Source organism: Anolis carolinensis, chromosome X, assembly GCF_035594765.1.
Source record: "Anolis carolinensis isolate JA03-04 chromosome X, rAnoCar3.1.pri, whole genome shotgun sequence".
Lineage (NCBI taxonomy): Eukaryota > Metazoa > Chordata > Lepidosauria > Squamata > Dactyloidae > Anolis > Anolis carolinensis.
This window is the reverse complement of record NC_085847.1, coordinates 2,613,302-2,629,565: the sequence shown is the minus strand read 5'-3', so window position 1 is coordinate 2,629,565 and position 16,264 is coordinate 2,613,302. Positions and strand designations below refer to the sequence as shown.

General features: G+C 40.6%; 1 protein-coding gene across 1 annotated transcript in view; it reads left to right on the top strand.

Moving 5' to 3' along the window:
- Positions 1–15,882, top strand: part of slc25a1 (solute carrier family 25 member 1) — a 39,781-nt gene extending 23,899 nt beyond the window's left edge. Inside the window, exons 2-9 of the mRNA XM_003225145.3 lie at positions 925–1,032; positions 4,597–4,696; positions 6,249–6,387; positions 7,360–7,444; positions 7,879–7,983; positions 10,059–10,174; positions 11,185–11,258; positions 13,543–15,882. Of these exons, the coding sequence (XP_003225193.1) occupies positions 925–1,032; positions 4,597–4,696; positions 6,249–6,387; positions 7,360–7,444; positions 7,879–7,983; positions 10,059–10,174; positions 11,185–11,258; positions 13,543–13,657 (842 nt within the window). The 3' untranslated portion in view covers positions 13,658–15,882. The remainder of the gene's footprint in view (positions 1–924; positions 1,033–4,596; positions 4,697–6,248; positions 6,388–7,359; positions 7,445–7,878; positions 7,984–10,058; positions 10,175–11,184; positions 11,259–13,542) is intronic.
- The last annotated feature ends 382 nt before the right edge of the window (positions 15,883–16,264 follow it).

Below are 16,264 nucleotides of genomic sequence, written 5' to 3'. Positions count from 1 at the left end.
TTCTGTCAAATTTGTTGTATAACATGATGTTTTGGTGCTCAATTTGTAAAATCATAACCTACAGTAGAGTCTCACTTATCCAACATTTGCTTATCCAACATTCTGGATTATCCAACGCATTTTTGTAGGCAATGTTTTCAATACATCATGATATTTTGGTGCTAAATTCGTAAATACAGTAATTACTCCATAGCATTACTGCATATTGAACTACTTTTTCTCTCTAATTTGTTGTCTAACATGATGTTTTGGTGCTTCATTTGTAAAATCATAACCTAATTTGATGTTTAATAGGCTTTTCCTTAATCTCTCCTTATTATCCAACATATTCGCTTATCCAACGTTCTGCCGGCCTGTTTATGTTGGATAAGCAAGACTCTACTGTATTTGAAAATATGTGATCAGTTGATGAAACATGCATTTTCTTAGTCAAGAGAAAACCATGGTGGACTTTCTTGCAGGATCGCTTGATCTTTAAGCGCCTTAAATGTATATTTAAATGTATAATTAGTTATTTTTTAAATGTATATTCTTAATTTTATTGTAATTTTTAATCTCGATGGATTTTTTATATATATATGTTTATATTGTAAGCCGCCCTGAGTCCCCTGATGGGTGAGAAGGGCGGGGTAGAAGTGATGTAATAAATAAATAATCAATAAATCTTAGTTGATATCTTGGGATTTGCTTTTGACCCGATAGCAATTTTTCTACATTCCCACGATTTTCAGTAGTTTTGGGGTATATTTCTATCCTCCATGCCCTCATGATATTTGCCGTCACTGAAATTCAGTGTGATCGGTGCAGATATTTTTACAAAGGGCTTGCTGTACATAAAGCATAATAGGCAACACGGTTTGTGTGAGTCTTCTCAACATCTTAATGGCAACAAGAAGAGCTTATTCTTTTCTTTGCCTTCTCTAGGTGGCATTGCTGGCGGCATTGAGATCTGCATTACATTCCCTACAGAGTATGTGAAGACTCAGCTCCAGCTGGATGAGAAGGCCAACCCGCCACGCTATAAGGGGATTGGTAAGTCTTACCATTGTGGCCTAACAGTTCTGATGACCACTGGATATTGTCTTGCAAATTCACTTGTGCAAACCAGAAATGAGACTAGCCTCTCTCATTGGGAAGATAGAGGGAAATAATAATATAACAATTATTTTATATTTTTACTCGGGGCAGCTCACATGGAGAAGAAGCCCAATGTCACAGACAATAAACAGTCATACATTAAAACCAATATAAACAATATAAACAATAAAACCATATAACAGCATAAACCAGGATAAAACAGCATATCAGAACAACGAGTCTGAGCGTAGTGCAATATATATAGAAGCAAAAATTATACAGGCTCAACGTAATGTCATATTTTTCATGAGAATACAGGTAGCATCCGGGACTTGATAGTGTTAGGCACTTGTCCAACGGACCCTGTCAAATTTGTTGTATAACATGATGTTTGGTGCTTAATTTGTAAAATCATAACTTAATTTGATGTTTAATAGGCTTTTCCTTAACCCCTCCTTATTATCCAAGATATTCGCTTATCCAAGGTTCTGCCGGCCCCTTTAGCTTGGATAAGTGAGACTCTACTGTAGAGGTATTATAAGCAGAGGACTGTTTTCTCTACTCACAGCTTCACAGCTGTTTTCGAACTGCTTAGGTCAATGATGGGCAACCTTTTGCACTTGGTGTGTCAAAATTCACCAAAAAACCTAGCATGACTTGGGTGGTGTGTCACTTCGAGAAAAAAACCATAATTTCACAATATATATAGTTTAAATAACAAAAATATATAATTGTAATATATAACTGTATTTAATAAATCAAAAACTATTTACTACCATTATTTCCATGTACAACAATCTATGGTACCTCTTGCAGTTTCCACGCTGATTTCTCTCTATTGTAGTTTCAATGTAGTCATGAATAATGAATAATAATATAATAATATAATAGTAATAATATAATAATCTACTACAATAATAATAGAATAATAATAGAATGATTATATATATGTGTGTGTGTGTGTAATGTGCATAATTCCCATGGAGTAAACAACAAAACCACTGGACCAAATCACACCAAATTTGCCCACAAAAGACATTGTCATCCAATCAATCTGCATGCGGCAGCGTGTCAGCAAAAATGGCTAGGCGTGTCAGTGCTGACACGCGTGTCATAGGTTGGCCATCACTGGCTTAGGTGGACAGTGAGCTGGGCTGAAGGTCAAGTGCTCACCCCGACCCGGGCTTTGAACTGCCAACCTTTCCATCGGTAGAGATTTATTGCTGCTGGTGATTAGCCAGATGTGCTAAAGCTTGGACCCATTGTTTCTGAAAAGAAAATGACTTCAAATACAAAAAGGAGAGGTGATGGCTGTATTCTGCTTGAGTCCTTCCCATCGACACTTGATTTGCCACAGAATGCAAGACCAAAGAGGGCTTTCATATTTTCCTGTATGACTTTTCTTATGTTCTTTGCCACTACATGTATATCCTGCCTTTCCTGCTTTTGAAATCTCCTCTCCGGTCACTGTATCCTTGCAGCGTCTTGCTTCCAGTTGTCCTGTTGAGCCTGGTGGCTGTCCCTCCCTAGTAGTTTCAAGCTTGGACATTTCTCCCACAATGCAGCATCTTCTCGATAGCAAAGAGGGATCCTGTGTGCAGTAGACAGTGGTGGGTGATTCATCGCCGAGACGGTTCCCCGGCTGAATCAATAAAGAGGGTGGCAGGGTTCCAGATGGACCGGAACAAGCTGTATTGTCCCTTTTTGCTGATTTCATGCACGATGCAGTGCTGCAGCGACTCATTGCTGTTTGGCACCGGAGCTCACCTTGCAAGGCAGTCCCTGAGCCAAGCGTTTAGAGTGGGCTGTTCAGTTGCCAGGACACGGGAAGGACGGGAGAGTGTCCAGTCAATGTACCCACGCTGGGACCATGCTCTGATGAAATGGTCCTCTGGCGTGGAACCTCCTTGAGGCATTTGGGCGCAGGGCTGTTGTTCATGTGCTGTCCTCGCTCCCTCTCCCTGCCTGCCTCTCTTTAAGTCAATGAAATATTTACTGGGTGAAAGGGAGGGAAGGAGAGTGTAACTGAGGATACTCTGTACTTTGATTTGGCAGGAGAAACACTTGCGTCCTTGCATCAGTTCCAGCATGAGATTCTGGGTTCAGCCCAAGGAGGCTGTGCATCAACTCTTGTGCTGAGATCAGCTGTTTGCAGAGAGCCAGACAGATGATGTTGTCTCCAATTTATACCAAATCAAATTGTCTGGTCCACCCAGCCCATAATAGGCTCATCTGGCAAAGATCACACATCTGTGGGGTTTTGGATAGATGTCAGTTGGACTCAGACTTGGAAGGTTCAGATGCAAGTCCACACTGAGCCATGGAACTTGTATGGTATACCATCATCATTTGTTACCCATAAGCGAATATCTTGGATAATAAGGAGGGATTAAAGAAAAGCCTATTAAACATAAAATTAAGTTATGATTTTACAAATTAAGCACCAAAACATCATGTTATACAACAAATTTGACAGAAAAAGTAGTTCAATACGCAGTAATGTTATGTTGTAATTACTGTATTTACGAATTTAGCACCAAAATATCACGATATATTGGAAACATTGACTACAAAAATGGCTTGGATTATCCAGAAGCTTGGATAAGCGAGGCTTGGATAAGCGATACTCTACTGTATTTTTTAAATGTTTAAATTGTTTATTTTATTTGAGTTATGTTATTACTGTTTTTGTTTTGATATTCGTTGTAGTTGCTTTATTCTGTTTTGTTTTGGGCATCGCCCCATGTTAGCTGCCCCGAGTCCCTTCAGGGAGATGGTGGCGGGATAGAAAAATAAAGTATTATTTTATTATGACACAGCAAACAAGATAGAAATGCTGGATTTCATATCACAAAATCACAAGTCGAACCCTTCCCAAGTGTCTAGGACTGTGTGATGTATTTTCGGATGATGCGTGCAGATCCCAGCAGGGTGGCCTTTTGCAGTTGTCAGATCGTAATTTTGTCAATGTCTATTGTTTCCAAATTCTGGCTGAGATCTTTTGGCACGGCACCCAATATGCCCATCACCACCGGGACCACCTGCACTGGTTTCTGCCAGAGTCTTTGAAGTTCAATCTTGAGGTCCTGATAGCGGCTGAGTTTTTCCTGTTGTTTTTCGTCAATGCGACTGTCACCTGGGATGGCATTATTATTATTATTATTATTATTATTATTATTATTATTATTATTATTATTATTATTACAGTTGAAGTTAGAGAGGAGAGAGCCATATTCCTCCTCTAAATGGTTAAAGGTAGGCAAAATAGGTAGACCTGAAGTAACATCATCTCTCTTAAGGTTTCATGAACTGTGCAGCCTTCCAAGGTGTCTTGAGGATGAAACCTTGACCCATTCAACTTTCTGGTTTATTTAGAATATGTTCAACAGTACTGATAAGAATATTATCCCCGTGACTGTGGTGAAGATGATGATGACGATGATAATAATAATATTTTTTTATTTATTCCTCGCATCTTCTTTCGGCTCTTATTAATGTTGGTCTTATTTCTCCCACCAGCGGACTGTGTGAAGGTGACGGTCCAAGACCATGGGATCAGAGGCCTGTATCGGGGCCTCAGTTCGTTGGTATATGGCTCCATACCGAAGGCTGCCGTGAGGTAATGGGGATATTTTGGATTTCACTTTGGCTCTGCTGTGCTCAGGGCAACCAAAATTCTGGGGTGAATGTACCGTGTATACTTGAAGATACGCCGAGTTTTTCAACCCTTTTTTTGGAGCTGAAAAAGCCTCCCTCGGCTTATAATGGGGTCAAGGCCGAGCAACAGAACCTGGAGGCTATTGCTTGCAATATATGACATATTTCTCTCTTACCCTCCCTTATCAGTGTGTTTTCCAAAGCCTCCCTTGCTCTTAACTAAGGGAATGTTTTGAAAAGGGAAAGACGCCCTTGCAAGTTAGGAAGAAGAAAAATATATATCTTATAAAAGCATTTCCCCCTGAAATATTTGTTAATCTCTCCTACAGATATATAGGCATTAACCCCCTGCATGCATTTGCAATCCCTATGTACTTACATATCTGTATCTATCTATCTGTATACATTAATTTTGTATATGAATTTTCCCCTCATATGTTTTCAGGTCTTTGCAAATCCTATATACATATAGATCCATGTACCTGTATGTCTGTATCCACATATATACATTATTTAACCTACTGATGCCTTGATTAATGTACCATATATACTCGAGTATAAGCCAACCCGAATTTTACCACAAAAAAACTGGGAAAACATTGACTCAAGTATAAGCCGAGGGTGGGAAATTTCAGAAATAAAAATAGATACCAATAAAATTACATCCATTGGGGCATCAGTAGGTTAAATGTTTTTGAATATTTACATAAAGCTCAAATGTGCTTATGTATCCTTTTAATAATAATAGAGTAAAATAATACATGTAATAATAATAATAATAATAATAATAATAATAATAATAATAAATACAGTAAAATAATGCATGTATTAATAATAATATCAGAGTGAAATAATAAATGTATTATTAATAATAATAAAAATAGAGTAAAATAAATGTAATAGTAGCAACAATAATAGAGATAAATAATAAATGTAATAATACCAATAATAATAGAGAAAAGTAATAAAAGTACCATATATTCTCAAGTAAAAGCTGACCCAAATATAACCCAAGCAGGACCCTCACCCGAGTATAAGCCGAGGGGGGCCTTTTTCAGTCTTAAAAAAAGGGCTGAAAAACTAGGCTTATACTCGAGTATGTACAGTAATTTTATTGGTATCTGTTTTTATTTTGAAATTTTCCAGTAGGTGCTTCATTTCCCACCCTCGGCTTATACTTGGGGTCAATACATTATCCCAGTTTTTTGTGGTGAAATTAGGTGCCTTGGCTTATATTTGGGTCGGCTTATACTCGAGTATATACGGTAGTCTGCAAAGGGATTAACCTGGACAGAAGGGACTGAACAGAGCCATAGTTGGGATGGCTACTGCCTTTTTTCTCCTTAGCCAGGAGAATAGTTATTTCTCTCCTTAGCAAGTCGATTGTTTTGTGGTTGTTGTTGTTATAAATGTTTGTTCTAAATGGTTTGGGACTGTAACAACAACCAGTTGCTTTGAAAGCAACTATCCACACATCATCCTTTCCTTCATGGGCTGCCTCTCTTCCCATCCAGGTTTGGCATGTTTGAATTCCTCAGTAACCACATGAGAGATGCCGAAGGGAAGCTGGACAGCAAACGTGGCCTCCTTGCTGGCTTGGGAGCTGGCGTGGCGGAAGCTGTGGTCGTGGTGTGCCCTATGGAAACAATAAAGGTATATAATACTAGCTGTGCCCGGCCACGCATTGCTGTGGCGAAGTATGGTGGTATGGGAAATAAAGTATTGAGGAACTGGTGGTAGTTAAGGTAAAGGGTCAAGGTTTTACCTTACATTAAGTCCATTATAAATGGGTTATATAGCTGTGTGGAAGGGCTTTGGGTCTACACTGCCATATAATCCAGTTAAAATCAGATAATCTGTATTTGATAGGCAGTGTGGAAGAGGCCTAAGTGAGGCCTAACTCTGCCTATCCCCTGGGCTGAGTGGGTTGCTAGGAGACCAAGTGGGCGGAGCTTAGCCTTCTAACTTTTCCTTTTCCCATTTCGTAACACTCTGCATTTCGCCTGGGATCTACGAATTAGTCTCCTGTTTTTAACACTGTATCCTGCTTGTTGATTTTAATGATTGTTTTTATTGATGTTGGTGTTTTTTACTGGGATAATTGTTTTATTGCTTTGTTACTGTTATTTGTTTGTTTTATCAGGCCAGGCCCCATGTAAGCCGCCCCGAGTCCCTTCGGGGAGATGGGGCGGGGTATAAAAATAAAGTTATTATTATTATTATTATTATTATTATTATTATTATTATTATTATTATTATTATATTATAACTGGCAGCAATTGGATAAAAACAATTATTTTTCTCCCTCTAATTAGGACTTTAGTTTTCTTTTCTTTTTGTTGTATGAATGTAGAGGCATGGATGAGGGGTTGTGCTGCCAAGTTTAGTGTTTCTGGGATGTGCAGTTTTGTTGTTTTGTCCTAGGACGAAATTTCATTACCCATTTATATATATATAGAAGGAAAGCATTGTGCCAGTTTTTTAAAAAAAGATAGGGGTGAAGGTTTCAGGAGTCACAGAAGTAGGGACCAGAGGTTTTCTTTGTCAAATTACCTTCCCAAATTAGAGGGAGAAGGGCCTCTCTCTGACTTGTTCATCAGTTCTTCGTTACTCTTTTGTCCGCAGGTGAAGTTCATCCATGATCAATGTTCTCCAAGGCCAAAGTATCGAGGTTTTTTTCATGGAGTGCGGGAGATTGTTCGGGATCAAGGTGAGCTGAGAAATTGTTGTCCGTTCTCACTGCGAGGCAATCCTTTGGCTTATCTCGATATTTTCCTGCAGCCAAAGTGGATCAGGCGTTCTTGTTGTTCCAGGGAGTAGGATTAGATTTAATTGAGGACAGAGCAAAGAGGCAGATTGAGACTAAATGTTAGGAGAGTTGTTGAAAAGTACAGCCTGTTTTCTTCTTTGGCTGACATTTTTCCATATGGGGTTCAGCCAGGAAGACTCTTCCTTTTTCAAATACTGCATTAAACAATGCGGTTCTAGGTTCCTCTTTAGGTCACCAAAAGAATGTGTGTGAGAGAGAGAGACAAAGAGAAATGTATACAAAATGTGATCTCCATCAGCCAGGATTGGGGGCTTGTGTTTGAGGTTTTCCCACTGTTAACATCTCTATTTTTCATTGCTTCCTTTTTGCTGTAGGCCTCAAGGGCACCTACCAAGGTTTAACAGCCACTGTCCTCAAACAGGGATCAAACCAGGCCATTCGCTTTTTTGTCATGACAGCGCTCAGGAACTGGTACAAAGGTATTTGGAAAAGCCGCCTTTTTATAATTTCCTATTAATGTTGCCCTTTTCCACCACAACCCCACCTTCTTTGAGATTGGCACTTCACGCTCTGCTTGCTATGAACTGAATGCTCAACTATTATTTTACAGCCACATGGCAATTCACATTCTGCTTGCTGTGAACTGAATGCTCAACTATTATTTTACAGCCAATGGCACTTCACGCTCTGCTTGCTGTGAACTGAATGCTCAACTATTATTTTACAGCCACATGGCACTTCACGCTCTGCTTGCTGTGAACCGAATGCTCAACTATTATTTTACAGCCACATGGCAATTCACGTTCTGCTTGCTGTGAACTGAGTGCTCAACTATTATTTTACAGCCAATGGCACTTCACGCGCTGCTTGCTGTGAACTGAATGCTCAACTATTATTTTACAGCCACATGGCACTCCACGCTCTGCTTGCTGTGAACTGAATGCTCAACTATTATTTTACAGCCACATGGCACTCCACGCTCTGCTTGCTGTGAACTGAATGCTCAACTATTATTTTACAGCCACATGGCACTCCACGCTCTGCTTGCTGTGAACTGAATGCTCAACTATTATTTTACAGCCACATGGCACTCCACACTCTGCTTGCTGTGAACTGAATGCTCAACTATTATTTTACAGCCACATGGCACTCCACGCTCTGCTTGCTGTGAACTGAATGCTCAACTATTATTTTACAGCCAATGGCACTTCACGCGCTGCTTGCTGTGAACTGAATGCTCAACTATTATTTTACAGCCACATGGCACTTCACGCTCTGCTTGCTGTGAACTGAATGCTCAACTATTATTTTACAGCCACATGGCACTCCACGCTCTGCTTGCTGTGAACTGAATGCTCAACTATTATTTTACAGCCACATGGCACTTCACGCTCTGCTGGCTGTGAACCGAATGCTCAACTATTATTTTACAGCCACATGGCAATTCACGTTCTGCTTGCTGTGAACTGAATGCTCAACTATTATTTTACAGCCAATGGCACTTCACGCTCTGCTTGCTGTGAACTGAATGCTCAACTATTATTTTACAGCCACATGGCACTTCACGCTCTGCTTGCTGTGAACTGAATGCTCAACTATTATTTTACAGCCACATGGCACTCCACGCTCTGCTTGCTGTGAACTGAATGCTCAACTATTATTTTACAGCCACATGGCACTCCACGCTCTGCTTGCTGTGAACTGAATGCTCAACTATTATTTTACAGCCACATGGCACTTCACGCTCTGCTTTCTGTGAGCTGAATGCTCAACTATAAGTAACCTGCTTTTGCATATTTTGGATGCTCTGCTGTTTTTTAGAAAGAAGAAATGCATACATGAAATTGCTATTTGGTTTGACTTTTTCCAACATAGACTGGTAGAAAACCCAACTTTGCTCCTTCAAAGGATGGTTTTGTTGTGATTCTGTGCATTGCGGTCCCTATCTGCCCCTTCCTTTCTTGTTTAATGACAAAAGGCACATCAGAAGCAGCTATATATTTATGATACCACAAAATCCTTTTTAAAAATGGTCTTATTTGGCAGTAAATATGTGCTTTTTATGTTATGTTATGGAATATTATGATGTATTTTAGCTATGTTGTGCCTGGCCTTGAGCCGTAAGGAGGGACGGGTAATATATTATTATTTTTATGTTGTTGTTGATATTTTTATTATTATTAAAGCCTCTGAAGAGAGGAGGGCTGTTTAATCAGTTTCCTCTTCACTTGGGGTAATTAGGATTTAATCCTTTACCCCAACAAGTAACAACAACCTTGTCCTCTATTTTGACTTTATTTCTAAATAGCTCTAGGCAAGGGTCTGTTTTTAACATTGCCTAAAAAGCAACAAGAACCCACAATTAAAGATTTTATTCTAAATAAGAAGGTTACGTTCTGCTAATTTCAGCATCATGCACTTAAGAGAGTGTCTTGGTTTAGGATGAGAGTCGTAGCCTAACCCGTTTTTTACAACCCATTCCTATGATAAAGGTTGGTCACTACTAACCCCCTGTGTTCTGTTTCTTTGTTTACACCGCTATCTACTCTTCCAGGGGATGATGCAAACAAAGTCATAAACCCTCTTGTGACGGGATTATTTGGGGCTGTGGCTGGGGCGGCCAGTGTCTTTGGAAACACCCCGCTGGACGTTGTGAAGACCAGGATGCAGGTACACAACACACATCCATGGTGGTTGAGGGGGGCTGGGGCACTATCTGGCAGCCTTGCGTTGCTTTATTTTAGATCTAGGTTCCTTTGGCTATTCTCAAAAATAACCCCAAGGGGTTACTGCATTTCATCACATAATAGTCTCACTTTTTATAATAATAATAAATAAATAAATCTTTCTTTGTATCCTGCTTTTCTCCCTGAACGGCACCCAAAGCAGCTCACAACATTATGTAAAAGACAATACAAAAACAATATACTTGTGCCAAAGTGGGTGTGGAAGGTGAGGAAGACCCTCAGCCATTGGTCAATTTTAGATAAGCCAAAGGTATATATTCTTTGTTTGCTGCGACATGCTTGGGCGGTGGCCATTTCCATGATACAGCTCTTTGGGGTATGTATGGCTGTTTGCCTTGTGCAATGAAATTGTATAGAATGAAGTATTTCCTGCAAATACTTTTTATCTTGTTTCATATTCCCTTCAGGGAGATAGGGCAGAATACAAATAAAATTATTATTATTATTATTATTATTTGGTTTTTTTTAAAGCTAAAATGTCCATATTTATATAAAAAAAGAAAAAAATCTGAACAAATGGCGATATAAAAATGCAAAGGTACTTGGCAAAGAAACACACCAAAAAGCAAAAGCAAAAAGCATTAGCACTGGCATTAAACACTTTGAATAAAATCGCTAGGTTAGAAGCAGTTGACATTGGTAATGTTCTAGCAAAGTCAGGAAATCCTGACTATTAGTACTACTACTACTACTATTATCATTATTATTTTATTTTCCAACTGTCGTACTGGAACAACAATGATTGTTTAGTTTAACTATAACAGTTTTTGGCAGTTCTTTGTTAGAACATTTTATTGTTTATATTGGAATCTTTGGTTGAGGATATTGGAGCATTGCCTTGGGGCAATGTAACATTATATTTCATATTTTTTCCAGAGATATCGACAATGTATATGCCAATTTCCCTTTTTCCTTCTCTTTTTTGGTTTGTAGGGTCTCGAGGCCCACAAGTACAAGAGCACCTGGGACTGTGCCTATAAGATCATGAAACACGAAGGACCTCTTGCGTGAGTCTTGAACGCTTTCTTTCAAAATGCATTGCATCCAGCAGATATGGGGGTTGTATTGATGTTTTGTTTTATGTTGGAAATAACAGGTTGTGTTTTTAATTTAATTGTAGTTGTTAAGTCATAATTTGTTTTTATACTTTGGGTTGTCAATTTTCGTTATGATGGGTGTATTGTTGTGTTCGGGCATTGAATGTTTGCCTTTTATGTTTAGAATCCGCTCTGAGTCACTCCGTGGAGATAGGGTGGAATCTAAATAAAGTTTTATTATTTATTTGTTAGTAGCAAGAGATACTGGGTTGCTGTGAGTTTTCCAGGCTGTCTGGCCATGTTCCAGAAGTATTCTCACCTGGTGTTTCGCCCATATCTATGGCAGGCATCCTCAGAGGTTGTGAGGTCTGTTGGAAACTAGGCAAGTGGGAGTTATATACCTGTGGAATGATTTTTAGGATGGGAGAAAGAACTCTTGTCTGTTGGAGGCAAGTGGGAATGTTGCCATTGATCAACTTGATTAGCATTTTTAAAATATATATTTTTATTGTAAATAGTGCTACATAAAATTATACAAACATTCAGAACATTTTCCATTGGTAACACATGTTTACATTCTTCCTCCTTGATTAGCATTGAATAGCCTTTCAGCTTCAAAACCTGGCTGCTTCCTGCCTGGGGGAATCCTTTGTTGGGAGGTGATTAGCTGGCCTTGATTGTTTCTTGTCTGGAATTCCATTGTTTTTGAGTGTTGTTTTTTATTTACTGTATATAAAGAACAACACTATTATTATTATTATTTTATTTTATGACACAGCAAACAAGATAGATATGCTGGATTTCATATCACAAAATCACAAGTCGAACAATTCCCAAGCGTCTAGGACTGTGTGATGTATTTTCGGATGATGCACGCAGATCCCAGTCGGGTGGCCTTTTGCAGTTGGCAGATCGTGAGTTTGTCAATGTCTATTGTTTGCAAATGCCGGCTGAGATCTTTTGGCACGGCACCCAGTGTGCCCATCACCACCGGGACCACCTGCACTGGTTTCTGCCAGAGTCTTTGAAGTTCAATCCTGAGGTCCTGATAGCGACTGAGTTTTTCCTGTTGTTTTTCGTCAATGCGACTGTCACCTGGGATGGCGACATCAATGATCCAAACCCTTTTTCTTTTCCACAACTGTGATGTCTGGGGTGTTGTTTTCCAGAACTTTGTCAGTCTGGATTCGGAAGTCCCACAGTTTCTTTGCGTGTTCATTTTCCAATACTTTTGCAGGTTTGTGATCCCACCAGTTCTCTACTGCTGGGAGGTGGTACTTGAGGCATAAGTTCCAATGTTATTATTGTTATTATCATTTTATTATGACACAGCAAACAAGATAGATATGCTGGATTTCATTTCACAAAACCACAAGTCGAACACTTCCCAAGTCTCTAGGACTGTGTGATGTATATTTGTATTATTATTATTATTATTATTATTATTATTATTATTATTATTATAGTATGACACAGCAAACAAGATCGATATGCTGGATTACGTATCACAAAATCACACGTCGAACACTTCCCAAGTGTCTAGGACTGTGTGATGTATTTTCAGATCCCAGTAGGATGGCCTTTTGCGGTTGGCAGATCATAATTTTGTCAATGTCTATTGTTTCCAAATGCCGGCTGAGATCTTTTGGCACGGCACTTTAAATTATTATTATTATTATTATTATTATTATTATTATTATTATTATTATTATTATTATTATTATTATTATTGTGATATGAAATCCAGCATATCTATCTTGTTTGCTGTGTCATAATAAAATAATAATAATTATTATTATTTAAAGCTGAAAGGCTATTTAATGCTAATCAAAGTGATCAATTGCAACATTCGCACTTGCTTCAAACAGGCAAGAGTTCTTTCTCCCACCCTGGACAGTCCACAGATATATTAACCTCCTTTGCCCAGTTTCCAACATACCTCACAACCTCTGAGGATGCCTGCCATAGATGTGGGTGAAACGTCAGGGGAGAATGCTTCTGGAATATGGCGAGACAGCCCAGAAAACTCACAGCAACCCAGTGATTCTGGCCATGAAAGCCTTTGACAACACATTTTGCAGGAGATACCTTTCGAAGGGGTATATTGTGGAATTCCTTTAGGGCCATGGGCCGCTCCTAAGGATGCTCTTATTTGTTGCTGAGCCTGAAGTGGGTTATGGTAGTGATGGGCAGTCGATTGGCTCCCAAGTCTTCCGCTGGCTGTGCCGCTCACCTTTGGCCTCTCCCCTCATAGGTTCTACAAGGGTACCATCCCTCGCCTGGGCCGGGTCTGCTTAGACGTGGCCATTGTCTTCATCATCTATGACGAAGTGGTCAAGGCCCTCAACAAAGTGTGGAAGACCGACTGAGCCCTTGGGGCCTGCAGCGGAGACACGACCATCTCCCCACCTGCCAGGCAACAGCTGGGAAAAGAGCATGACCACAGAAGGCATTCTAGGGGGGATGTTTTGTTGTTGGTTTATTTTTTGTTTTGTTTTTGCTGTGCGGGGCCCCTCCATGGGTTCAAACCAGACACGAATCGCGTCCCCAAGCTGCTATTTCTATACCAGGCTTTGTGATATATATTTATCGGAATTAACTGTAGAGATTTTTTTTTAATTATTGATTGTACACTGACACGACCAGGGGACGTTTGGGAAGGGAAGGTCACGGAATTGCAAAATTCACGTGCCATCTTTTGGCTAGGCCTTTTTTTCTGCCCACTTGAGCAAGGACAGTTCACTTAGTGCCTATAAGAAAGGGGGAGAAAAGAGAGTGCCCTCCAACCTAGAGCGTTTTAGAATCAAAGCCACTTCTTCCCATTCAAAAAAAACAATGGATTTGGGATGGTAATGGTGGAGTTTGCTTTTAATTGAGTTTTAATTCCTCTGCCAGTAATTGAACCCGTTGAATCGTTGACTTAGATGAGCTCAAGATTGGGGGGCAAGGGGGTTAGATGTATAACTTTGTGACAGTCTTGAAGCGCACGCACCTCGCTCACACACGCACATTTTTTTTGTTTTTATGGGCACGCTTTAACAAAGGGAGAAAGGACTTTGGAGGTGATGGCGGCAAGAAAAAAAACCTTGAGCACATTCCACGGTCATCCTCCAACGGCTTTCTCTCAACACCTTGTGGCTTCTCTTTCTCTTCTGAGCCACAGCGAGGCTTCTGGCCCAGATAGGGATCGCACCACTGTATATGTGTGGCTTTTTCTTTTTATCTCCCTCTCTTTTTAATTTTCGGATAGACCTTGACATCTGTCCCCGTCAGCCGGTGGCATTCATTTTGTAGGCTGGCAAACAGCAGCTACCATAGGTGCCTAAAAAGGTATTTTTCCTTGAGTATCTTTGTTTCCCAAAATGTTGTTGCTGGGCATCTCTCAGTAATGCTGGCCTTTAGCCCTGCTGTTTGGGAGTTTGAAGTCCCATGATGTTTGACTGCAACGGGAAGAGGAATAATTACAGTTTTTGGAGGCATAGTAGGACACAATGGTAAGGAGTGGGCTCAGTTGCACCAGAGAGTCTAGCCACTTGCCGGCCAGAGAAATGGAACTACTAGCAAGGGCTGGTGGTGGGCACGGAGGTCTTGGCAGCTGCCGACAGTGCCAACCAATGTCACCATTTCCTATTCTTCAGCCCTAGAGATAGGACACCCGTGACCTTCTTAAGTCAGTGTTGTCAAACTTGTGGTCCTCCATATATTAGGACATCAGCTCCCAGAATTCCTGACTATTGGACAAGCTGTGTTTCTGGGAGTTGGAGTCCCAAATACCTGGGGGGCCACAGCTTTGATACATCTGCTCTAAGCCCTTAGCCGAGCCAGCATGTCAATGCTGACGGATGTCAGGAGTTGCATTCCAGCACTGCACAGCAGGCTTGACATTCCCTTTTCTTCCCCCCTTTTTCCTATGTGTTGCTCACATGCTAAGAAGATTTTTTAAAATGAATGTTTCCCCGTGAAAAATGACATTCTCTGTTTGTGTAGCTTTTCCTGCTGGGTTGGGAGGGGACAACCTTCCTTGCTCTCTCAACGAACTCATTCCATAACATTTGCTTGTTTACATTTTCGGCTTGGAAGACGAACGCTTAGGCCTTAAAAGTCAGCCAATGGCAAGGCGAGCTCTCCCTTTGGTGTGCCGAGACACCCCAGTCTAGATGCAACGGGGTGCTTCCTTTTCCAAAGAGTCATCTTCTGCCTCCCCACTTTTTTTTCTCATTTGGTTTGAGGGCCACAGCAAGTCCCTAACGGAGTAACTTAAGACTTGACAAACGCAACGCTGAATTTAGTCCTGCTTGTACTGTATTGGGAGGGGACTGCCTAACGGTGTCTTTTTGTTGTCCAGGTGCCAAGAGAGCTTGCGGCAATACCATTCCGCGTCTGTGCCAAATTTTGTATATGTTTGTCTCTCTTGTACACTTAGTGATCCCCCCCCAACCCAACCCCAGTGTTTGTTAGCTATCTGCTGTTGAGTTAGTTAAATGCAGCCTGTTGTTGATGGAGAGAGAAAACCAAGCGACCTCTGCTCTCCCTCCGCCATGTTTGCAGGTATGGTAGGGTTGCCAGTTGAATAAAATTATTTGGCTGATTTTAAGACGTTCCAGACTGTGTGAACCATATTGGACTGGAGCTTTGGGTAACCAACTCACAATGCAAGCGTGTTGGCTGCAAGTGTTGGACTTGTGATTTCCAAAAAATTGAGCTATGCCTTGGCAACATTCTCCCCTTCCCGCAATGCTCTCACACACATTTGTGGCTTCGAATGTTAGGTTTACTGTTGTAAGGCATTCCATCTACTTTGATAGGCAACTGAGGGATGTTTTCCGTGCCAACTGTGTGGGTGAGCCAAGGCAGGGCAAGTTGCTTCTCTTCTTCACACCAAGGCTTTGTTACCTGGACTTGTGTCGAATGTTTCCCACTCTCTCTTTCTGTGCCCCGGCAGCCCGACACTAGAATGATTCTGGAATGTCTGAGCT